Source organism: Silurus aristotelis, assembly GCF_946808225.1.
Source record: "Silurus aristotelis genome assembly, chromosome: 20".
In the NCBI taxonomy this organism is placed as follows: Eukaryota; Metazoa; Chordata; class Actinopteri; order Siluriformes; family Siluridae; genus Silurus; species Silurus aristotelis.
Genome location: NC_139593.1, coordinates 90,250 through 112,800, shown reverse-complemented (window position 1 = coordinate 112,800; position 22,551 = coordinate 90,250). Strand labels below are relative to the sequence as shown.

Sequence of the window (22,551 nt, the reverse complement as noted above, 5' to 3'; positions counted from 1 at the left end):
TAGCAATGCCTCCTATACTGCCAATGCTTCTCTCACTGCAAATATTGAAATCACCACTTCTTTCCCAAACAATTCTGGCACCAGTGTCAACATGACAACCATCAGCAATGCCCTTATCACTAGTACCCCCCCCATGACAAGCTTTGAAATCAGCACTTCTAATGGAGCAAATGTTAACAAATCTTCCACTAGCAATGACCTTCTTACAATTACTGCTTTTCCTTCAACAAGCTTTGAAACCAACATTTCTCCTGGAACCAATAACAATATGTCTGCCACTAGCAATGCCCCCCTGACAACCACTGCTTCAACTACTACAAGCTTTGAAATCAGCACTTCTGCTGGAACAAATGTCAACATGTCTACCACTAGCAATGCCCTCCTTACAACCACTCCTTCCCCCAGTTCAAGCTTTAAAAACAGCACTTCAGCTGGAACAAATGTCAATATCACTGCCACTAGCAATGCCTTCTATACTGCCAATGCTTCTGCCACTGCAAATATTGAAATCACCACTTCTTTTCAAAACAATTCTGGCACTAGTGTCAACATGACAACTGCTAACAATTCCCTTATCACTAGTGCTTCCCCCATGACTAGCTTTGATATCAGCAAATCTATTGGAGCACATATCACCATGTCTCCAACCATCAATGACCTTCTTACAACTACTGCTTCCCCCTTGCCAAGCATTGAAACCAACACTTCTCCTAAAACTAATAACAACATGTCTGCCACTAGCAATGCCCTGCTTAACACCACTGCTTCCACTACTAAAAGCTTTGAAATCAGCACTTCTGCTGGAACAAATGTCAACATGTACACCACTAGCAATGCCCTCCGTACAACCACTCCTTTCCCCAGTGCATCCATTGAAATCAGCACTTCAGCTGGAACAAATGTCAACATGTCTACAACTAGCAATGCTCTTCTTACAACTACTGCTTCCCCCTTGACAAGCATTGAAACCAACACTTCTCCTGAAACTAATAACATGTCTGCCACTAGCAATGCCCTCCTTACCACCACTGCTTCCACTTCTACAAGCTTTGAAATCAGCACTTCTGCTGAAGCACATGCCAGCATGTCTGCCACTAGTAATGCCCTCCTTACGACAACTCCTTCCCCTAGTGTAAGTTTTGAAATTGGCATTTCTCCTGGAACAAATGTCAACATGTCTACAACTAGCAATGACCTTCTTACAACTACTGCTTCCCCCTTGACAAGCATTGAAACCAACACTTCTTCTGGAACCAATAATATGTCTGCCACTAGTAATGCCCCCCTTACAACCAATGCTTCCACTACTGCAATCTTTAAGATAAGCACTTCTGCTGGAACAAATGTCAACATATCTACCACTAGCAATGCCCTCCTTACAACCATTTCTGCTGAAAACACAGCTTCTACTGAAAATGCCATTATCAGCACCACTGCTTCTACCATTTCAAATATAAAAGCCACCACTTCATTTGAAAGCATTCTTAACATTACTGTGAACCCATGTCAAAATGTTGACAGGTGAGTTGTGGTTAATAAAAGAAAGTTCATTTTAAGAAAGTCATTTCAAAAGTAGTGACAGAATAAATAATTTTCATGTTATCTATTTATTATTTCCACAGTCAAACATTTGAGAGTACACATTTGGATGGAAATATTTCTGCACTACTTTGCAACATTAGCATCACTTACTATGCCTGTTCATCAGTAAGCCATCGATTAACCACAAGCAAAATTATACAAATATTTTCTGAATTCAGCCCTGTACAAATAATAGTTTTGTAGTCATTTATCTACATTAAAACTTTTAATGTTTTATGTTCTTGTGTTTCAAGGTTACCATTTTGTCTACTGATGAACTTGCCAAACTGCTAATATGTAAACTGGAAGGCAGTATTAAGTACCCAGAAGAAGTTTGGAATCTGTTTTTTGACAAATTTGCAGGACCATTGGATGAAGCCCTGGACCAGATTTCCAATATGGTATGAATGAAATCTGGGCATCACTATAGTATAATTTTAATAATTATAATATTAATGTATTTGGATATGTGTATTGTATGTTCTTTCTTGTAGACCCTCAGCAGTGCCAATGCTGATCCAAATATACTTGATGCCATTGGGGAAGTTATAATTAAGGACTTTACCATAGCACAAATGAAGAATGTCACTTTTATCAGGATTTGGTTTCTTGTAAGGCTCAGACTGTTTTTGTCATCAGTGTCCACAGACTTTCTGTTCAGCATCAGTTCCAAAAACTTCAGCTGTGAGACATACCAAATTGTGTAAGTATGGTCACTGGAATTTAGAAACTCCAGATGTGTTATTTAAGACATGAAGATGATGTAGTTCATGTGAAAATCTGATCTGTTCCATTCAAATTAGGGTGGAGGCTCTCAGTAGTCAGGAATCACTCATGACAAAGAAACAGAAGCAGTGGGTCTTTACTTCATTCATCTTTCCCTTCCTGTCAAGAGTTGACTTGCCAGGTACATAGTCTCCTTTATATGTTCAGAAACCTGAAACAGACACGTGGCAGTCTGTGACTTAAGTTTAAGTCTGATTGGTTTAAAATGATGGTTTACCTAGATGAAAATATATAAGACAATTAGGAATAATTTGATTCATTAATCCAACGATCTCTGATCCTTTTAGATCCTGGCTGTGTTTCCAGCACTTCTGGCAGCAATGACTGGTTTGAAAAGAACCTTGGCAATTTCAGCAATTATGCCACCTTTAAAGAGCTCCAAATTCTAAATGCTAATTTCTCCAGTGTGAGTAACATCACAATTGCAGCAATTACTTGTTTCGTTTGTGTTCACAAGAGTGTAGTAGAAACAGTTGGTCTTTGGGTTTTGGCTGAGAGAACATACAGCTGCTGTACCAGTGTTGTTTGTTTTCCTTGTAGACCTGTTGTGAACAGAATGTCTGACATGAATGTTTTGTCCTGCAGCTTGCAGTGTTCGGTTTACTGTCCAGTGAGCAGAAAGCTGAGTTCATTTTGCAGCCAAATGCAGGAGTGTTGGGAAATGATTCTGTGTTTAGAGAGGTGTTTAGCCGTATGATCACATCTTTAGATCTGAATCAACTTGTCAGCTTCTTCACAGCCTTCAGCCAGATTGCAATACAAGTGAGGATCTCTGTAGCCTATTTTCTTGTAAAATAAAAGACATTTATTCTGTGCATACAAATGTATGAAGTCCAAGTATTTGCAGACTTTTAACGGATGCCGATGTGTGTTTGCAGATGAACATGACTAGCATTCCTTCAGCAACATCAGACACCATTCTGAACATAACGTTAATGAATCTGGCACCTCACTTCCAAAGTTTCAGCTCAAAGGACTTTGCACTGTGGTTCCAGACTTACCTTTCTATCTTCCTTCCCGGGACTGGTCCAAGCACCCTGTCGATCATCCCCATGAACATCAGCTGTGACTCCTACAGAGAGATGTGAGCTTCTCCTCGATATGAACTCAGAAATCTAATATTTTTTACTTTCAATTTAATTCATTATTTTTTTCTTTTGATTTGTAATTTGTCTATTTCTATTGGTGTGTTTACAGAGTGAAAGGCCTTAATAATGTGTACAGTAACCTCTCTGTAACACAGTCCAACACTATCTTCAGTTACATACAAGACTATCTGAAGTACCAGTCCAGCCAAGGTGTGTGTGTGTGTGTGTGTGTGTGTGTGTGTGTGTGTGTGTGTGTGTGTGTGTGTGTAGGTGTGTACCTTTGTGTGTATTTTGTATTATGCTGTATGTAGATGGTGATAAGTCGATGTGACTGACTGATGATGGGTTCGGTCAAAGGAATGTCCAACATTCACTGATATTATCAATTTGAATACACCACAGACATTTTCATTAGTGCCCTCTGTTGCCTAACAGGCCTGAGCTGCTATGGCAGTGGGAGCTTCTACATGTTCCTGAAACAGTTGTTCCTCAGTTTTGGATTCCCTGACCTAAAAGATTTCCTGTCCCTTATTCCGGCTGATCGACAGGCAGAGGTACTTCTGCTCTCGAACACTGTTCACATCAGTGAAACGCTCAATAACAGTTTTAGTAGTAAACAGTAAGTTGACCACTCCTCCCTCTGTAATTAGTGTGGTGTCCCTCCTCTGTCTCCTCTAGATTTTGAGCTCCATCTCAACGGAAGAACTCAGCGAGTATCTGAACAGCACAAACCCAGTGATTAATGGTTCTGAACTCTGCACACTGCTTGACAATTACAACAGAACCACTCAGTACCTGGAGATGGTATTTTCTTCATTTCACTTTTGCTGTTGCCCATGCATGTTGCTTACTTTTTTGTTATATTAACAGATAGAGTAATCTCTGTATCCCTTTACAGGAGCCTGTTTTGTCCTCAGCTCTGGCCAGCCAAACATTAAAGTGTGTGTGGCCTCGTGCACTTAGTGCCTCATCTCAGGCTGATGTAGAACAGTGGTTTAATGTCACACTGCTTCACTACCTGCCCTACCTCAGCTCTCAGCTCATCAGCTCCACCCAGCTCAGTGGTGCCTCTTGTCTGTCATACAGGAAACTGTGAGTCTTTGTTGCATTCAGCATTACACAGGGTTCTCAGCACAAACACGGACCTCTGTCTGTTGGCTTAAAAAACAAGTATCTCTAGTACAACATTTCCTCTATATGTGTGTTTGTGAGCAGGGTGTCCATCCTAGGGGACAACTACACCTTTGCTGCAGCTGATTTCACCCCAGCTGATGTGTACAGCTCTATTAAAGAGTATTTAAGCAGCAGCAGTAAGTATAAACTCTTTTCTTCTGTTTTCAATCCCTCTCTCTTTCTCTCTGATGAAATGTCCTTCACTGTTGTTTTCGGTACACGTGTATGTACAATATGTGTGTCTCAACAAAACTATGTGTATGTGTACTTTGCAGATGGCAGCCCTCGCTGCTATAACTCTTCAGATCCTCTTCTGAACTCCACTGCCTGGTTTGTCGATAATATCGGATTCTTCATCACCTTCATCACCCTCACTGATCTTCAATCATTCCTATCAGGAAACATGGTAGCACGCACACACGCACACACACACACACGCACACACACACACACACACACACACACACACACACACACACACACACAAGCATACGTGTAATTATCTATTTTAGTAATTTGGACCGATATCAGCTAAATACATCATGCAACACACACTCATAGTGACGTATTAATGTGTGGTTTATTATGTTCTTTAGTCAAGTGTCTTCCTGAAGAACTCTGAAAATCTTCAGTTGTTCAACAATGCAGACATTTCAGCCAGTGTCCTGCAGTACTACACAAGAGAGTTGTACCTCCAGTTTCCTGACTTCAGCCCACTCAGGTAACACTAGACTCTACACATTATCAACTACTTCTTCTATTTCTTCATCCAGCCTTGTATAAAGCATTCTTAAAGCTTATTTGTGTTCTTATAGATTACCATCTGAGCTGCTGTGTCAAAGTCCTTCCTCCATGTTTGTTCCTCTTGGAGATGCAGACATTCAGACCATCCTCACTAAGATCAACAACTTCTGTACAGAATTTAATCCAGAGGTGATCAATAAATAAGTATCTGCCTGTTTACTAATCAGCTAGTGTAGCAGTACCAGATATCTATAATCCTTTTCTCTTTTCAGGTTACAGCGTTGCTGGTAGCAAAGTTTCCCAATATAACAACAGATGCCATCCAATCGTTGGGTAGCCTGTGCGTGGGCCTGACTGTGGGCCAGATAAACTCCGCCCCCTCCAATGTGTTAAACACTACACTGTCTACACTCAGTATCATCAGTGGCTGGGACCAGGGCCAATTGAATGCCCTCATCCAGAGCATCATTAGTTCAGGCTTTAATGTGAGTGTACATTGCAAAATTGTCAGGAATGACAGTCTATGCTACTGGAAATGAAATCACATCAAGTTGAAGCTATTTCACAAAATCAACCTGTGAAGAACAAAATTGTATTTCCTTTTTATATATATATTTACTAATAACACGCTATTTTTCAAAGTCCTGCAATTTAAACATTCTCTTGGTGCATTCATGTGGACAATATCAGAATTATTTCTTTTAATCGGATTGTATTATCTCACAGATCGACAGTGCCTCCTCAGTCTTGTCACTGGGAACACTTATTGGTGGTGTTCCTTCTGCAACCATCTCCATCCTCCCATCTTCTCAGATTATGTCTTTATCACAAAATGTAACGTTCATCAATAACATTTTATCAGCACCAGTTATTCTGCAAGAGACATTTGTCCAAAAGGTATACACTCTTTTTAACACGAGGCGCACACACACACACACACACACACACACACACACACACACACACACACACACACACACAATACTGTTATTTACATTTCTGTGACTGTCTCCTATACAGCTTTGTATTTGTATGGAATCAATTGTTTGTTGATGTTGAAGTCTGCTCCAACCCTTTTTTTCCAGATAATCTCTGTACACCAAACTGAAGTGATACAGAATGTTCCAGATGCACTGGTGATGTATATTCCGCTTGTTCTATTGACATCACTGAGCTCTGTGGAAATTTCACTCATCAATAACAAAAGCTGGAGTCATGAACAGGTAACTGAACAGACGACTCACTTTGTAAATCACTTTGTTATACTGGTTTGACTGTAATCCCAGCACTTACAGATATTTGAATTCCAGTCTAGTTTGGTAATCAGGTGTAAAAGTCATTCCCATAAATGCTATGACTTGTTCCATTCCTACCAGGCTATGATGCTGTTTGGTGCAGTGGCAAGTGCCAGTGATAATCCAGAAGAGTGAGTTAGAAACACACAGAATGTCTCTCTCTCTCTCTCTCTCTCTCTCTCTCTCTCTCTCTCTCTCTCTCTCTCTCTCTCTCTCTCTCTCACACACACACACAAACACACAGACATTTACACACAACCTGACTTGCTAAGATTGCAATTTGGTGAATAAACTAGTCATTGAGTGTGTGTCTGTGTTTGACTCTGTGTGTGTGTGTGTGTGTGTGTGTGTGTGTGTGTGTGTGTGTTTATGTGGGTGTTTCTCCCCACAGTCTGTCACCATCAGTACTGCAGGGATTCTCCTGTGATTCAGTTCAGACTCTGCCAACACAAAAAGCCAAAGATCTAGTGAAAGCCTGTAGACCACGTGCAGACAGAGACAAGGTTGTCCTGAAAGAGGCTCAGGTAGATACACTCTGATATTCTTTCACATTATGCACAAAGCCTGAGACAGAGACAGCATGTGGACCCAAACCTTGACTAGTAAATGAGAAACTACATAATTACAATGCATTCTGTGTTTCAGCTGACCTGCATGTACAACTACGTAAAAGAAGATCCATTTGTTAACTTTACTGATGTCCCCTCTGACCTGCTACTGTACTACAGGTGTGGAACACTTTCACGCACACAAAATACTGACTATAAAAGATAATACACATGTCTCCTGCATTCCCACTTGATGGTTTCAGGTGTCTGAAATGAATAGTGTGGGTTGTTTGCTATCTGTGTGTTGTAGCTATGAGAAAATACAGAAGGTGAACTGCCAGTCATATTTCAGTGCCCTGGGCAAAGCAGATTTCTATGTTGTTTCCCCTGTCCTTGACAAAATGACCAACCTGTTCAACAATGCAAAGGACTGCCTGGTAATACATACACAGTAACATGTTTACAGCCCAACACATTCATTGTTAGCATTTAAATCTTGGAAAACCAAATTGCACCAAATGTTACATTCGATTTGTGAACTTCCAGTGTTGAAATATTCATCTATTGCAATCAGCACATTCCCTTCTTTGGAAGGACTTCCATAAGTGTTTTGTGATCTATCAAGAACATATAATTGGGTTAATTTATTAGCAAAATGTTCAAGTTCATATAAAAGACAAATATTTTGAAACAAAATGTTGGACTCCTCACAAGTCCCCCATTTTTAGAGATTCTGTGTGACACTTCTTTATGGTTTGTGATGCTGTAGGGTATATCTGGTGTGAGTCTGACCAGGGATCAGGTGGATGTTCTTGGGAATATGGCCTGCACACTGGACTTCTCCTACATTCAGAACTCTGACCCTCTCATTTTGGAGAAACTGAAGAACTGTGAAGATCTTTCTGATTCTCAGATCACTGCTATACAGTCACTGCTGCTCAGTGGAAACACTACTTATGGGTAAGACAGAGCATCTTGTGCATTAGCACATATCGTTTATATATGTGGTAGAGTTGTAGAAAGGAAAAATCACATTTTAACATTTAAATTGAAAAGCCTAAAAAGGAAATGAAACAAAATAAATAATGTGTGTTTGTATTTGTATTATATTATTAGTATTATATCTTTGACATTATTTTTCTTTAATCAGTAATCCATCAACATGGAATGAGCAGACCGTGGAACAACTCGGCATGCTGGCTGTTTATTTCAAATCAGACCTCTGCAACAAGCTTAGCTTTGTATGAAAACATGTTCAGCTTTGCATTTATGATTTTGATTGATTTATTAACCCAGTGTTAGACTATCTGGACTAATTTAATGTGTGTTTGTGTATGTTTGTGTGTGTGTGTGTGTGTGTGTGTGTGTGTGTGTGTGTGTGTGTGTGTGTGTGTGTGTGTGTGTGTGTGCGTGCGTGTGTATGTGTGCATTGTTTATAGAATGTGAAAAGGAATGTTCTTTCAGTCCTGAGGAAGCAGAAGCTCCCAATAAAGAAACTAAGGGCATTCTTTACAGAATGCAACTCAGAAAGCACTACAGGTAATGGTACACATTAAGGTACATGGACAGGTTTTGAGATTCTGTCCATTACTGAGTAACTCTAAACCTTCTGTGTCTAACAGTGAGCAAGATCACAGCAGCAACAATTGCAGATACATCGTTTCCATACGGCTTTAACTCCACGCTGTTTGATCTGTATCTGGACATCGATGTCCTACAGGACAACCTGGCAGCCATTACTGAGAAAGTGGTGGACACCAGCCTCCAGAATGTCATTCTGAACAAGTTAAACCAGGTATTATAAGAAATTCAAGGTTGTTTGTGCTTTTCTCGCATAGTATTCTGTTATTATTTGCAGTGTGTGTTTAAATATAATTCTTGCATGCTATATGTTTGCAAAATAAATAATCTCTCAATTAAGGTTTGTTTTTGGGATATAAGTTCAAAGTCAGACTTTGTGTGTATGTTGGATTTACCCAAACAAAATTTTGGATATTGTGTGCCAGGTGGTATATTAAAATTTGTTGAAATTTTTGCATATCTAGATTTACCCATCAGGCCTTAATGATGATGTGCTGCAACTACTAGGTTCCACTTCTCGGGTGGCATCTATTGATGCTATTAGCAAATGGAACATTACTATAATTGATACGTTGTCCTCTTTACTGGACTCAAATGATGGAAGCTGGGAACCAGAAAAGGTAATGGATGGATGTAAAACTGTGTGAGTGTAAGTTTAAATGTTTACATGAGAGAGAGAGAGAGAGAGAGAGAGAGAGAGAGAGAGAGAGAGAGAGAGAGAGAGAGAGAGAGAGAGAGAGATAAAGACCTTTAAAGTATTTTTTTTGCCATTGATTTATTATTTATATTAATGCCACATTCCTCTCCTCTGAGAGAGATGGGGAGAAAGAAATCATGAGCATATGCAATCCTTAAATCAGAGAAACAGAGAGTATCTCTAATCCATTAGAGAACGAGAGCAAGACAGAGAGGAAGAGAGAGATCCAATATAGAGGAAGATGTGAGATCCAATATAGAGAGGAGGAGAGGGCATCTGTGATCCTTTATAGAGTAAAAGATAAACCATCTGTTATCCTATATAAAGGGGAAGAGAAAATATCTGTCATCCTTTATAGAGTAAAAGAAAAAAACATCTGTGATCCTATATAGAGTGGAAGAAAACAAAATCTGTGATCCTTTATAGAGTGAAAGAGAAATCATCTGTGATCCTATAAAGACCGAAAGAGAAAACATCTGTGATCCTATGTAGAGTTAAAAAGAGAGCTAGGTCATGTTTGATCCTATATAGTGAAGAAGAGAGAGCATCTCTGATTTGGTATTGGTGAAAGATAGAGCGTCTGGGAGAGAAAGAGAAAAGAGAAACACAATAAAATTTATGGCATTTGGCAGATGCCCTTTTCAGAGCAATTTACAATTCTCTCATTTATACAACTAAACATTTACACAACTTAACATATCTATTGCTCAGACAATTATGTGCTTGCTACCTGGATATTGTTTGTGTTTTTTTTCTAGAGTAAAGCAATCATTATGAGATATCTGAACATGGATAATCATTCTCTGGGAAGTGCTGAAATAAATGTCATTGGTTCTTACATCTGTACATTAGACATCAATGTACTGGAAAATATCACTGCTGAGAACCTAATGTAATTACACACAAAAACATGTTCATACATCCAAAAGCATGCAAAAGCAAAATGATTTGGGTATGGTTGTGTTCATGATGTTTCCTTTTTTTCTATGCAGAATGGTCCTGCCTTCAGATCCGACTTTGTGTTCGACTCAACAGAAATCTGCTCTGTACATCATTGCCAAATCTTCATTTATCAATCTCCGCAGCAATGCCACAACATACTACCAACTCATGACACCCTACCTAGGTAAAACAAATTTCTACTTATAAGAAAGATGAGACACACAAACAAGTACGTCTTTTAAAATAAGTATTTGGTATTAAAAGTAACCACACACACACACACACACTGTGATGCCAAGGCGGAGGTAGAGGGTTTGGTATCCCTGCGTATCCTATACATACACAATAAAAAAGCATTCAGCATGTCTCTATGAATTTGATTCATGATGATGTGATTCGAGCTGTGCATTGGTGCACAGTCGTGAGTCAGCAGAGTGAACAGCAGTGGACTGAGCACACAGCCCTGGGGGGCCCCAGTGCTCAGTGTGGTGGTGCTGGAGATGCTGTTTCCGATCCGGACTGACTGAGGTCTTCCAGTCAGGAAGTCCAGGATCCAGTTGCAGAGGGAGGTGTTCAGGCCCAGTAGGCTCAGCTTCTCAATCAGGTGCTGAGGAATGATTGTGTTGAATGCTGAACTGAAGTCTATGAACAGCATCCTTACATAAGAGTCCTTGTTATCCAGATGGGTGAGGGCCAGATGGAGGGTTGTGGAAATAGCATCGTCCGTGGAGCGGTTTGGACGATATGCGAACTGCATGGGGTCCAGTGCGGGTGGAAGCTGGGTCTTTATGTGCCTCATGACGAGCCTCTCGAAGCACTTCATCATGATGGGTGTGAGTGCAACGGGACGATAGTCATTGAGGCAGGAGACAGAAGACTTTTTCGGCACAGGAATGATGGTTGTCGTCTTGAGGCACATAGGAACAGTGGCGCTGCTCAGGGAGATGTTGAAGATGTCAGTGAGGACATCTGCTAGCTGTTGTGCACATTCCCTGAGCACTCTGCCAGGAATGTTGTCTGGTCCAGCAGACTTCCGTGGGTTAACTCTGCATAGAGTTTTCCTCACTTCAGCTGTGGTTAGACAGAGCACCTGGTCACTGGGAGGAGGGATGGTCTTCCTCGCCACCATGTTGTTCTGCACCTCGAACCGGGCGTAGAAGTCGTTCAGCGCATCTGGGAGGGAGGCGTCACAGTCACAAGCAGGTATTGTGGTCTTGTAATTCGTGATCGCCTGGATGCCCTGCCACATGCGCCGGGTGTCTCCGCTGTCCTGGAAGTGGCCGTGGATTCTCTTGGCGTGTGCGCGCTTCGCCTCTCTGATGGCACGGGACAGTTTGGCCCTTGCTGTTTTCAAGGCCGCCCTGTCCCCTGCTCTGAAGGCAGAGTCTCTTGTTTTTAGCAGCGCACGCACCCTGGCGGTCATCCACGGCTTCTGGTTGGAGCGTGTAGTGACTGTCTTGGAGATAGTCACGTCATCAATGCACTTGCCGATGTAGCTGGTCACTGTTGACGCGTATTCCTCCAAGTTGATGAAAGTCAATGCATGGCCGTAGTCCGCCATCTTTCTTCTCCACAAAAAAAAAAAACATCCTGCAGCAGCTGGAGAAGGTACAGTTTCTATTAGTACAGGACAATTGTACCGGCAGTACGAGACTGTAGAGACAAGGTTCGAAGCTCACCTTAGGATGTTGTGAACAAGGCTGGGCTCTTGTCCACAATTGAAGCATAAGTTGAGGTGCATTTTTTATTTATTTTTTTTTTATTTGTATAGCGCTTTTCACAACAGACATTGTCTCAAAGCAGCTTTACAGAAAACAACAGTGAAGGTGAATGGTGTGCGTTTGTCCCTGATGAGCAAGCCGTGGCGACAGTGGCAAGGAAAAACTCCCTTAGATGATATGAGGAAGAAACCTTGAGAGGAACCAGACTCAAAGGGGAACCCATCCTCATATGGGTGACATCAAGAGTTTGGTCATAAATCTTTCAACAATACAGAACAATTTGTGATCATCATAGATCCAGCATCAGCTTCTCCATGCCAGGGCCTTTAAACACTCGGCATCTACTTCTCCATGATCATCCATAGGTCCATAATCTTCACGAGGTGGGACGTGACTGGAGCTGGCCAAACCTCAGGATGCCTCGGGATGGGGAGAGAAAGAGAAGCAGTGGAGAGGAATTAGCGTAGCTGCTGTTCATGATATTAACAGCACAAGTTGATAATGTGCATGTAATCATATATTCTGGAGCACAAGGTTGTGATGTGATGTGTGTGATGTGTGTTATGTGTAGGCTTTGCTAAAAAGATATGTTTTTAATCTACACTTAAACTGGGAGAGTGTATCTGAACCCCGAACACTGTCAGGAAGACTATTCCAGAGTTTAGGAGCTAAATGTGAAAATGCTCTACCGCCTTTAGTGGACTTTGCTATTCTAGGAACTACTAGAAGCCCAGAGTTTTGAGATCTCAGGGAGCGTGACGGATTGTAGCGTGTTAAAAGACTGGATAGATACATGGGAGCCAAACCATTTAGTGCTTTATAAGTGAGTAGCAGTAGTTTGTAGTCTATTCGAAACTTAATAGGAAGCCAATGTAGGGACGATAAGATTGGGGTTATATGATCGTATTTTCTTGACCTAGTAAGAACTCTTGCTGCTGCATTCTGAACTAACTGAAGCTTGTTTATTAATGATGCAGGACATCCACCTAGTAATGCATTACAGTAGTCTATTCTAGAGGTCATAAACGCATGGACGAGCTTCTCTGCATCAGATATAGATAACATATTTCTTAGCTTAGAAATATTTCTAACGTGAAAGAAGGCTGTTTTTGTAACTTGATTGATGTGATTTTTAAAAGATAAGTTGCTGTCTAAAATAACTCCCAGGTCTTTTACCGTTGAACTAGTAGTTACAGAACAACCATCTAAATGCAGGCTGAGATGCTGGAGCTTCTGTGTACTATTTTTTGGGCCGATGAGCAAAATCTCCGTTTTATCAGAATTTAATAGCAGAAAGTTATGGGTCATCCAATCTCTTATTTCTTTAACACACTCAGTTATGCGAGCTAATTGAGCTGTATCGCCTGGTTTGGATGAAATATATAGCTGGGTATCATTAGCATAACAATGGAAGCTAATTCCATGCCTTCTAATAATATTTCCTAATGGAAGCATGTATATTGTGAAAAGCAGGGGTCCTAGAACTGACACTTGTGGCACGCCATAATTTACTTGCATTATCCTGGATAGCTCTCCATTTAAATCTACGAATATGTAACGATTGGACAGGTAGGATTTAAACCAGCTTAATGCCTGTCCCTGAATACCGATGTAATTCTGTAAGCGATCGAGGAGAAGATCATGATCTATAGTGTCGAACGCAGCACTAAGATCTAGTAAAACTAATAGGGAGATGTAGCCTTGGTCTGAAGCTAAAAACAGGTCGTTAGTGATTTTAACTAGAGCAGTTTCTGTGCTATGATGGGGCCTAAAACCTGACTGAAACTCTTCAAAGATATTGTTCTCCTGCAAGTGGTTACATAACTGGGCAGCGACAATCTTTTCTAAAATCTTAGACATAAATGGGAGATTTAAAATTGGTCTGTAATTCGATAGTGTGTTTGGATCCAGATTAGGTTTTTTAATGAGGGGCTTAATAACTGCTAACTTGAGGGACTTAGGGACGTGACCTAACGATAGTGAGGAGTTAATAATATTGAGAAGAGGCTCACCAGCTGTATATAACACTTCCTTCAGTAGTTTAGTGGGAATTGGATCTAACTGACATGTTGTTGATTTAGCTTTCATAATAGCATCATACAGCTCTCCCTGTCCTATACATGTAAAACAGTGTAGTTGTGGGGTTGTAAGTACGATTGTGTCGGGAGATGCTGTCAGAGGTTGAACTGCCACAATTGTTTTTCTAATGTTATCTATTTTTTCAGTGAAGAAATTCATAAAGTCGTCACTACTAAACTGTGATGGAACACATTTTTCAGATCCCTGATTTGTTGTTAATTTAGCGACTGTACTGAAAAGGAACCTGGGATTGTTTTTGTTATTTTCTATGAGTTTGCTCAGGTGTTTAGCTCTAGCAGCTTTTAGCGCCTGTCTGTAGCTAAGCATACTGTCTTTATACGCAATTCTAAATACCTCCAATTTAGTTTTCCTCCATTTTCTCTCCAGATTACGTGCTGTTCTCTTTAGGGCATGCGTATGACTATTATACCAAGGTGCAGGTGCTTGTTCTCGAACCTTTTTTAACCGGATGGGGGCAACAGTGTCTAAAGTGCTAGTGAGGATAAGGTCTATGTTGTTCGCCATCTCATCAAGATGATCAGCAGTTATGGGTTTAATGTGAAACTGAGATAAATCAGGCAGGTTATTTATGAATCTGTCCTTAGTGGTTGGAATAATAGTCCTACCAAGTCGATACCGTGGTGAAACACGGTTAATCTGCTCTACCGGTAGTGTGTACAGTAGGAGATAATGGTCTGTGATGTCATCACTCTGGGGTAAAATATCTATATCAGTGACGTCTGCTCCGTGGGATATTATTAAGTCTAGTGTGTGGTTAAAACGGTGGGTTGGTCTGGTGACGTTTTGTTTAACTCCAAAAGAGTTTAGTAAATCGACAAATGATAATCCTAGGGCATCGTTTGCATCATCTACATGAATATTAAAATCTCCTACAAGCAGCACTTTATCAAAACTGATCAAGAGGTCTGAGAGAAAACAAGCAAACTCATGAAGAAAATCAGCGTAGGGTCCTGGGGGTCTGTACACGGTGACCAGAGCGAGTTTTCTATGCATGTCTGAAAGTGCAATTTTAAGAACGAGCACTTCAAATGATTTAAAGCTGAATCCTAATCTCTGACTAACATTAAGAGAAGCACTATAAATGGTTCCTACACCCCCCCCCCCCACGACCAGTCTGACGGGGCTCATGCTTATAAACATATCCTGACGGTGTCGACTCGTTTAGACCCATATAATCACCTGGTTTAATCCAGGTCTCAGTGAGACAGAGTGCTGAGAGATTATTCTCTGTGATCATCTCATTTACAATCAGTGCTTTGGGTGCAAGTGATCTAATGTTTAAAAGACCGAACTTTAGAACTTTGTTGTGTTTGTTTATCTGGCATTTTTCAGTTTTAACTGCAATAAGATTATTTCTGGATCTTGTGTATGTAATTCTTGGTTTTACTACCCGATGAATAGATACGGTTTCTATAAACTGGGCTGTGTGTGAACTTGTAACTATTTGGTCCGTAGTATGCGTGTTCTTATAGTTGAAGATTTCTTGATGTCTTACCAGTCAGATGGTGTGAAGTATCCTAGAGATGTTATCTGATAGCACTGCTGCTCCAACTCTGCTGGGGTGCAGGCCATCAGGGCGGAAGAACCTAGGACGCTCCCAGAAACAGTTCCAGTTATTAACAAAGAGAAGTTTATGTTCTCGACACCATGACTGTAACCATTCATTTAGAGCTAAAAGTCTACTAAACTTCTCAGCCCCTCGCTGGTAAGTGGGAAGAGGTCCTGACACAATGATCCTCGTTGTGGGTGATGTGCTGCGTACCGTCTCCACCAGGATCCTGAAGTCCCTCTTTAAGATCTCCGTTTGCCGCAGCCTGGTGCCGTTTGATCCGGCATGGAGAACAACCGCTCCGAAGTTCTTGTTCAGGATCGCGGGTACCTGCGCAGCGACATCCAGAACACGAGCACCAGGAAAACAGCGAGTGTGCACCTTACCTTTAGCTCGGGTAGCGCGGACATGGCGGACGATGGAATCTCCGAGAATAACAGTGTCGCGTTCCGTCTCGCGGAGGGGGACGAAGCGGTTCTCGGTCGAGATCTCGAAGGCCGGTGGTGGAGGTGGAGACGTCCTCGATCGGGGCTTGGCTTGTCTCTTCCGCCGCGGCCGCATCCAGGGTCCATGTTGCACCGGTGCCGGAGTTGTAGGTGCGCTGGGCCTGGGCATAGAACCACGCGGAGTTGATGTGCTGGGAGCGTTAGGTTCAACCCGGGAGTTTACCTGGGATGAGTGCGCGTCCGCCCGGGATGTTTCCAGCGCCGCTTTCCGCTCTCGCAGCCGGGCATGCTTTGCATGCAGCTCGCGAATCTGTTTCTCCAATGCCTCCATCTCCAACGCCACCGTTTGCAACTCGAACGAGTCCTCACCTGTGCTCGAATGCAGACAAACAACCGGCATAGTGCTTATCGTCACGAACAGATTTATTATACAGAGATGTGAGTGAGAGAAAATAAATATAAACAACACTAGTTATAGTCGAGTTAACTAACTACAGGCACAAGTCAGGAAGACAAAAACAATTAAGGATTATTAAAAGAGGAAAAACGGATGGATAGATAGCAAAGTTTGTTTGAAAGACGCCGAGAGAGATACAAACACGTAACTCGCGGCAAACAAGTCAAACACAGGAAGCTACGTCACAGGAAGCTACGTCCATTTGATGCCTCCGCTCCTCTGGACAGACAAGAGTTCTACCAAGCTCAATGGGCTATGTGACACTGGCAACCTCGCATGGTACAGGCATGGCATAGTTTGAGCAAGGTGAAACCCTCGAGTGTGGCTCTGATTTCGTAAGAGATTGTCCAGTTGAATAGTTGTGGTGATGTATTGGAACAAGGAATTGTTCTGGTCCTTGCAGGCAATCACCACCTGCCCGGAGTGCCATGCCATTCCAGCTGCTCTCCACGACAAGGGTACGAAACTTCATGGCATACTTGCCGGATAAATTTGACTTCTGCTGGGTATTAAAACACATCCTTGAGCAGCTGTGTGAAGTGAGCTAAAGAGATTTTAACCACCTTTGTCAATGCCCCATAATGTGGAAACCCATTCCAGCACATTGCCATTTAGCAAGGTTAGCGTCAGAGCGCATTTAGTGGAATCCTAGCTATAAACGTCTGGTTGTTTTTGCTTGCCACAATCTCCATGGCTTGCTCATCAGGGATAAATACACATTGTTCCCCCTAACTCTTACATTCTGTTAAGCTGATTTGAGACAATGTCCACTGTGAAACACGCTATAGAAGTTCATCTTTCAAATTTGTCCAAAAGATCCATCTTCAGTAGTTTATGTTGGCTGGCAGGCAGGGCATTAATAGCTTGAAGGAGGTGAGTGTTAGCAGCCTGATGAGCCTTGAACTGCATGAGGTAAGCCACAAGCATTTCTCCCTGGTATGTGACAACCAATTCCAACTGATGAAAATCTGTTGGATTCCCGTCAGGCAAAGCATTCTGTGATGCCGAGGTAGAGGTAAATGGGTTCTGAATCCATGTGCGGTTTATTGGAAACACCAGTGGCATAAAACAGAAAGGCTAGGCAAAGGTAGTGTTGGTAAACACTGAATAGTCCAAAACAAAGATAAGCAATCAGTAGGGCAAAACCAAATCTGAATAGCAATTAAAAAAGGGACGAGAGACGTACAACGTAGAAGAGTCCGATACACAATGAAAACAAGAAAACAAAAGGTTTGGTAATGTGATGGCTAGCAAACACAATACTTTGCACTGGATTAAGCATGACCACTGGATAGGAATGCTAATAACAGGAAGTAACCGAAAGAACCAGATCTGTTCTTTACTCGGGTGATAGTTCCCTCTGCTGGTGCATCAGGTATACTGCCGCTGGAACCGTTACCCACATTATCACACTTCAAAATCTATAATTGTGTGTGTGTGTGTGTGTGTGTGTGTGTGTGTGTGTGTGTGTGTGTGTGTGTGTGTGTGTGTGTGTGTGTGTGTGTCTGTGACTAGGTGGAGCACCCGTGGAGGATATAGAAGCACTTTCTACCCAGAACATCAACATGGACATCAACATATTCATTAGTCTAAAACCTGATGTTCTCCAGGTATAAATAATAAAAGGAATAGAATATGTGTTTGATTTACATGAAGTGATAAATAGAAAAGTGAATATGAACTTGATTTCAACTATTTTGTGTTTGTCAGACCCTGAATGTGAGCACAGTGAAGGCTCTATTGGGGGTAAACATGGCTGATCTGAAGCTGTTTGAGAACTCCTCAGCCATTCAATCCTGGGTGTCACAACAGAACCAATCTGATTTGGACACACTGACTCTTGGCATCATCAACCGCAACCCTTGTTATGGTGTTAACATGTGAGCTTGTTTATAAAACTATCAAAGAATCAAGTTTATAGAAACCATGTTTAAGTTGTTTCAAAGCGTAATTCTGGGTTTTTTTTCTGCATAGTTACCCACTTTCTAAAGACTTTGCATCTGGAAACATTTCTGCAGTACTGTGCAACTTCAGCATTTCTGATTATGCATGTTCATCCGTAAGTCCTCTGTGAACAAAATATCTCGCTTTAAGTTCAGTATTGTTACTCCAAAAATGAGTTGACCACAAACACCTGTTTTTTGTCTTTTAAGGGTGTTGTATTGTCCTCTGATGATCTGCTCACATTGTTAACATGCAAACTGCCAAATAACTTGACCTACTCTAAAGATCTTTGGAAGAATTTCTTCCAGAATTTTGCTGGATCATTGGAGAATGCACTGGACAGGTTTTCAAGCACAGTAAGAACATTTACCTGGTGTTTAGGAAAAAAAAAGGAAAACATTTTGGGTAACTATGCATTGAATCATGTAATCTTTCATGCAGACTAACAGCAGCATTCAATCCAACCCAAATATGCTTGATGCCATTGGGGAGGTGATAATCAAGGACTTCACAGCAGCACAGTTAATGAATGCTACTTTCATAAGCAAGTGGTTCCAGATAAGGCTCAGACTATTTTTGTCATCAGTGTCCACAGACTTTCTGTTCAGCATCAGTTCCAAAAACTTCAGCTGTGAGACATACCAAATTGTGTAAGTATGGTCACTGGAATTTAGAAACTCCAGATGTGTTATTTAAGACATGAAGATGATGTAGTTCATGTGAAAATCTGATCTGTTCCATTCAAATTAGGGTGGAGGCTCTCAGTAGTCAGGAATCACTCATGACAAAGAAACAGAAGCAGTGGGTCTTTACTTCATTCATCTTTCCCTTCCTGTCAAGAGTTGACTTGCCAGGTACATAGTCTCCTTTATATGTTCAGAAACCTGAAACAGACACGTGGCAGTCTGTGACTTAAGTTTAAGTCTGATTGGTTTAAAATGATGGTTTACCTAGATGAAAATATATAAGACAATTAGGAATAATTTGATTCATTAATCCAACGATCTCTGATCCTTTTAGATCCTGGCTGTGTTTCCAGCACTTCTGGCAGCAATGACTGGTTTGAAAAGAACCTTGGCAATTTCAGCAATTATGCCACCTTTAAAGAGCTCCAAATTCTAAATGCTAATTTCTCCAGTGTGAGTAACATCACAATTGCAGCAATTACTTGTTTCGTTTGTGTTCACAAGAGTGTAGTAGAAACAGTTGGTCTTTGGGTTTTGGCTGAGAGAACATACAGCTGCTGTACCAGTGTTGTTTGTTTTCCTTGTAGACCTGTTGTGAACAGAATGTCTGACATGAATGTTTTGTCCTGCAGCTTGCAGTGTTCGGTTTACTGTCCAGTGAGCAGAAAGCTGAGTTCATTTTGCAGCCAAATGCAGGAGTGTTGGGAAATGATTCTGTGTTTAGAGAGGTGTTTAGCCGTATGATCACATCTTTAGATCTGAATCAACTTGTCAGCTTCTTCACAGCCTTCAGCCAGATTGCAATACAAGTGAGGATCTCTGTAGCCTATTTTCTTGTAAAATAAAAGACATTTATTCTGTGCATACAAATGTATGAAGTCCAAGTATTTGCAGACTTTTAACGGATGCCGATGTGTGTTTGCAGATGAACATGACTAGCATTCCTTCAGCAACATCAGACACCATTCTGAACATAACGTTAATGAATCTGGCGCCTCACTTCCAAAGTTTCAGCTCAAAGGACTTTGCACTGTGGTTCCAGACTTACCTTTCCATCTTCCTTCCTGGGACTGGTCCAAGCACCCTGTCTATCATCCCCATGAACATCAGCTGTGACTCCTACAGAGAGATGTGAGCTTCTCCTCGATATGAACTCAGAAATCTAATATTTTTTACTTTCAATTTAATTCATTATTTTTTTCTTTTGATTTGTAATTTGTCTATTTCTATTGGTGTGTTTACAGAGTGAAAGGCCTTAATAATGTGTACAGTAACCTCTCTGTAACACAGTCCAACACTATCTTCAGTTACATACAAGACTATCTGAAGTACCAGTCCAGCCAAGGTGTGTGTGTGTGTGTGTGTGTGTGTGTGTGTGTGTGTGTGTGTGTGTGTGTGTGTGTGTGTGTAGGTGTGTATGTGTGTGTGTGTGTGTGTGTGTGTGTGTGTGTGTGTGTGTGTAGGTGTGTGTGTGTGTGTGTGTGTGTGTGTGTAGGTGTGTGTGTATGTGTGTGTGTGTGTGTGTGTGTGTGTGTGTGTGTGTGTAGGTGTGTGTGTGTGTGTGTGTGTGTGTGTGTGTGTAGGTGTGTATGTGTGTGTGTATGTGTGTGTGTGTGTGTGTGTGTGTGTGTGTGTGTGTGTGTGTGTGTGTGTGTGTAGGTGTGTGTGTGTGTGTGTGTGTGTGTGTGTAGGTGTGTAGGTGTGTGTGTATGTGTGTGTGTGTGTGTGTAGGTGTGTGTAGGTGTGTGTGTGTAGGTGTGTGTGTATGTGTATGTGTGTGTGTGTGTGTGTGTGTGTGTGTGTGTGTGTGTGTGTGTGTGTGTAGGTGTGTAGGTGTGTGTGTGTGTGTGTGTGTGTGTGTGTGTGTGTGTGTGTGTAGGTGTAGGTGTGTAGGTGTGTGTGTATGTGTGTGTGTGTGTGTGTAGGTGTGTGTGTGTGTATGTGTGTGTAGGTGTGTGTGTGTGTGTGTAGGTGTGTAGGTGTGTGTGTATGTGTGTGTGTGTGTGTGTGTAGGTGTGTGTGTGTATGTGTGTGTAGGTGTGTGTGTGTAGGTGTGTAGGTGTGTAGGTGTGTGTGTATGTGTGTGTGTGTGTGTGTGTGTGTAGGTGTGTGTGTGTATGTGTGTGTAGGTGTATACTTTTGTGTGTATTTTGTATTATGCTGTATGTAGACGGTGATAAGTCGATGTGACTGACTGATGATGGGTTCGGTCAAAGGAATGTCCAACATTCACTGATATTATCAATTTGAATACACCACAGACATTTTCATTAGTGCCCTCTGTTGCCTAACAGGCCTGAGCTGCTATGGCAGTGGGAGCTTCTACATGTTCCTGAAACAGTTGTTCCTCAGTTTTGGATTCCCTGACCTAAATGATTTCCTGTTCCTTATTCCGGCTGATCGACAGGCAGAGGTACTTCTGCTCTCGAACACTGTTCACATCAGTGAAACGCTCAATAACAGTTTTAGTAGTAAACAGTAAGTTGACCACTCCTCCCTCTGTAATTAGTGTGGTGTCCCTCCTCTGTCTCCTCTAGATTTTGAGCTCCATCTCAACGGAAGAACTCAGCGAGTATCTGAACAGCACAAACCCAGTGATTAATGGTTCTGAACTCTGCACACTGCTTGACAATTACAACAGAACCACTCAGTACCTGGAGATGGTATTTTCTTCATTTCACTTTTGCTGTTGCCCATGCATGTTGCTTACTTTTTTGTTATATTAACAGATAGAGTAATCTCTGTATCCCTTTACAGGAGCCTGTTTTGTCCTCAGCTCTGGCCAGCCAAACATTAAAGTGTGTGTGGCCTCGTGCACTTAGTGCCTCATCTCAGGCTGATGTAGAACAGTGGTTTAATGTCACACTGCTTCACTACCTGCCCTACCTCAGCTCTCAGCTCATCAGCTCCACCCAGCTCAGTGGTGCCTCTTGTCTGTCATACAGGAAACTGTGAGTCTTTGTTGCATTCAGCATTACACAGGGTTCTCAGCACAAACACGGACCTCTGTCTGTTGGCTTAAAAAACAAGTATCTCTAGTACAACATTTCCTCTATATGTGTGTTTGTGAGCAGGGTGTCCATCCTAGGGGACAACTACACCTTTGCTGCAGCTGATTTCACCCCAGCTGATGTGTACAGCTCTATTAAAGAGTATTTAAGCAGCAGCAGTAAGTATAAACTCTTTTCTTCTGTTTTCAATCCCTCTCTCTTT

At 41.7% G+C, this 22,551-nt stretch overlaps 3 protein-coding genes across 3 annotated transcripts in view; 1 reads left to right on the top strand and 2 right to left on the bottom strand.

The window, feature by feature from the left end:
* The window catches only part of LOC310715611 (integrin alpha-M-like), a gene marked incomplete at its 3' end in the record, with an annotated part of 231,568 nt that overhangs the window by 118,963 nt on the left and 90,054 nt on the right, over positions 1 to 22,551 (bottom strand). The gene's annotated exons all lie outside the window — the stretch shown is intronic.
* LOC310715329 (uncharacterized protein) overlaps positions 218 to 22,551 on the top strand; it is a 56,043-nt gene continuing 33,709 nt past the window's right edge. The window contains exons 1-44 of the mRNA XM_083521692.1: positions 218 to 1,521; positions 1,623 to 1,707; positions 1,836 to 1,982; positions 2,076 to 2,284; positions 2,385 to 2,488; positions 2,655 to 2,773; positions 2,953 to 3,129; positions 3,246 to 3,451; positions 3,565 to 3,665; positions 3,891 to 4,009; positions 4,134 to 4,259; positions 4,354 to 4,547; positions 4,671 to 4,765; positions 4,904 to 5,034; positions 5,225 to 5,349; positions 5,444 to 5,561; positions 5,645 to 5,857; positions 6,099 to 6,269; positions 6,458 to 6,595; positions 6,749 to 6,798; positions 7,059 to 7,191; positions 7,313 to 7,395; positions 7,526 to 7,652; positions 7,985 to 8,175; positions 8,366 to 8,456; positions 8,655 to 8,754; positions 8,838 to 9,010; positions 9,261 to 9,416; positions 10,252 to 10,385; positions 10,486 to 10,619; positions 18,224 to 18,318; positions 18,419 to 18,588; positions 18,683 to 18,767; positions 18,862 to 19,008; positions 19,094 to 19,302; positions 19,403 to 19,506; positions 19,673 to 19,791; positions 19,971 to 20,147; positions 20,264 to 20,469; positions 20,583 to 20,683; positions 21,633 to 21,751; positions 21,876 to 22,001; positions 22,096 to 22,289; positions 22,413 to 22,507. Of these exons, the coding sequence (XP_083377818.1) occupies positions 269 to 1,521; positions 1,623 to 1,707; positions 1,836 to 1,982; positions 2,076 to 2,284; positions 2,385 to 2,488; positions 2,655 to 2,773; positions 2,953 to 3,129; positions 3,246 to 3,451; positions 3,565 to 3,665; positions 3,891 to 4,009; positions 4,134 to 4,259; positions 4,354 to 4,547; positions 4,671 to 4,765; positions 4,904 to 5,034; positions 5,225 to 5,349; positions 5,444 to 5,561; positions 5,645 to 5,857; positions 6,099 to 6,269; positions 6,458 to 6,595; positions 6,749 to 6,798; positions 7,059 to 7,191; positions 7,313 to 7,395; positions 7,526 to 7,652; positions 7,985 to 8,175; positions 8,366 to 8,456; positions 8,655 to 8,754; positions 8,838 to 9,010; positions 9,261 to 9,416; positions 10,252 to 10,385; positions 10,486 to 10,619; positions 18,224 to 18,318; positions 18,419 to 18,588; positions 18,683 to 18,767; positions 18,862 to 19,008; positions 19,094 to 19,302; positions 19,403 to 19,506; positions 19,673 to 19,791; positions 19,971 to 20,147; positions 20,264 to 20,469; positions 20,583 to 20,683; positions 21,633 to 21,751; positions 21,876 to 22,001; positions 22,096 to 22,289; positions 22,413 to 22,507 (7,150 nt within the window). The 5' untranslated portion in view covers positions 218 to 268. The remainder of the gene's footprint in view (positions 1,522 to 1,622; positions 1,708 to 1,835; positions 1,983 to 2,075; positions 2,285 to 2,384; positions 2,489 to 2,654; positions 2,774 to 2,952; positions 3,130 to 3,245; positions 3,452 to 3,564; positions 3,666 to 3,890; positions 4,010 to 4,133; positions 4,260 to 4,353; positions 4,548 to 4,670; positions 4,766 to 4,903; positions 5,035 to 5,224; positions 5,350 to 5,443; positions 5,562 to 5,644; positions 5,858 to 6,098; positions 6,270 to 6,457; positions 6,596 to 6,748; positions 6,799 to 7,058; positions 7,192 to 7,312; positions 7,396 to 7,525; positions 7,653 to 7,984; positions 8,176 to 8,365; positions 8,457 to 8,654; positions 8,755 to 8,837; positions 9,011 to 9,260; positions 9,417 to 10,251; positions 10,386 to 10,485; positions 10,620 to 18,223; positions 18,319 to 18,418; positions 18,589 to 18,682; positions 18,768 to 18,861; positions 19,009 to 19,093; positions 19,303 to 19,402; positions 19,507 to 19,672; positions 19,792 to 19,970; positions 20,148 to 20,263; positions 20,470 to 20,582; positions 20,684 to 21,632; positions 21,752 to 21,875; positions 22,002 to 22,095; positions 22,290 to 22,412; positions 22,508 to 22,551) is intronic.
* LOC310715347 (uncharacterized protein) overlaps positions 12,536 to 22,551 on the bottom strand; it is a 36,924-nt gene continuing 26,908 nt past the window's right edge. The window contains exons 2-3 of the mRNA XM_083521724.1: positions 15,752 to 16,620; positions 12,536 to 12,576 (exon numbers count right to left, since the gene is read on the bottom strand). Of these exons, the coding sequence (XP_083377850.1) occupies positions 15,755 to 16,620 (866 nt within the window). The 3' untranslated portion in view covers positions 12,536 to 12,576; positions 15,752 to 15,754. The remainder of the gene's footprint in view (positions 12,577 to 15,751; positions 16,621 to 22,551) is intronic.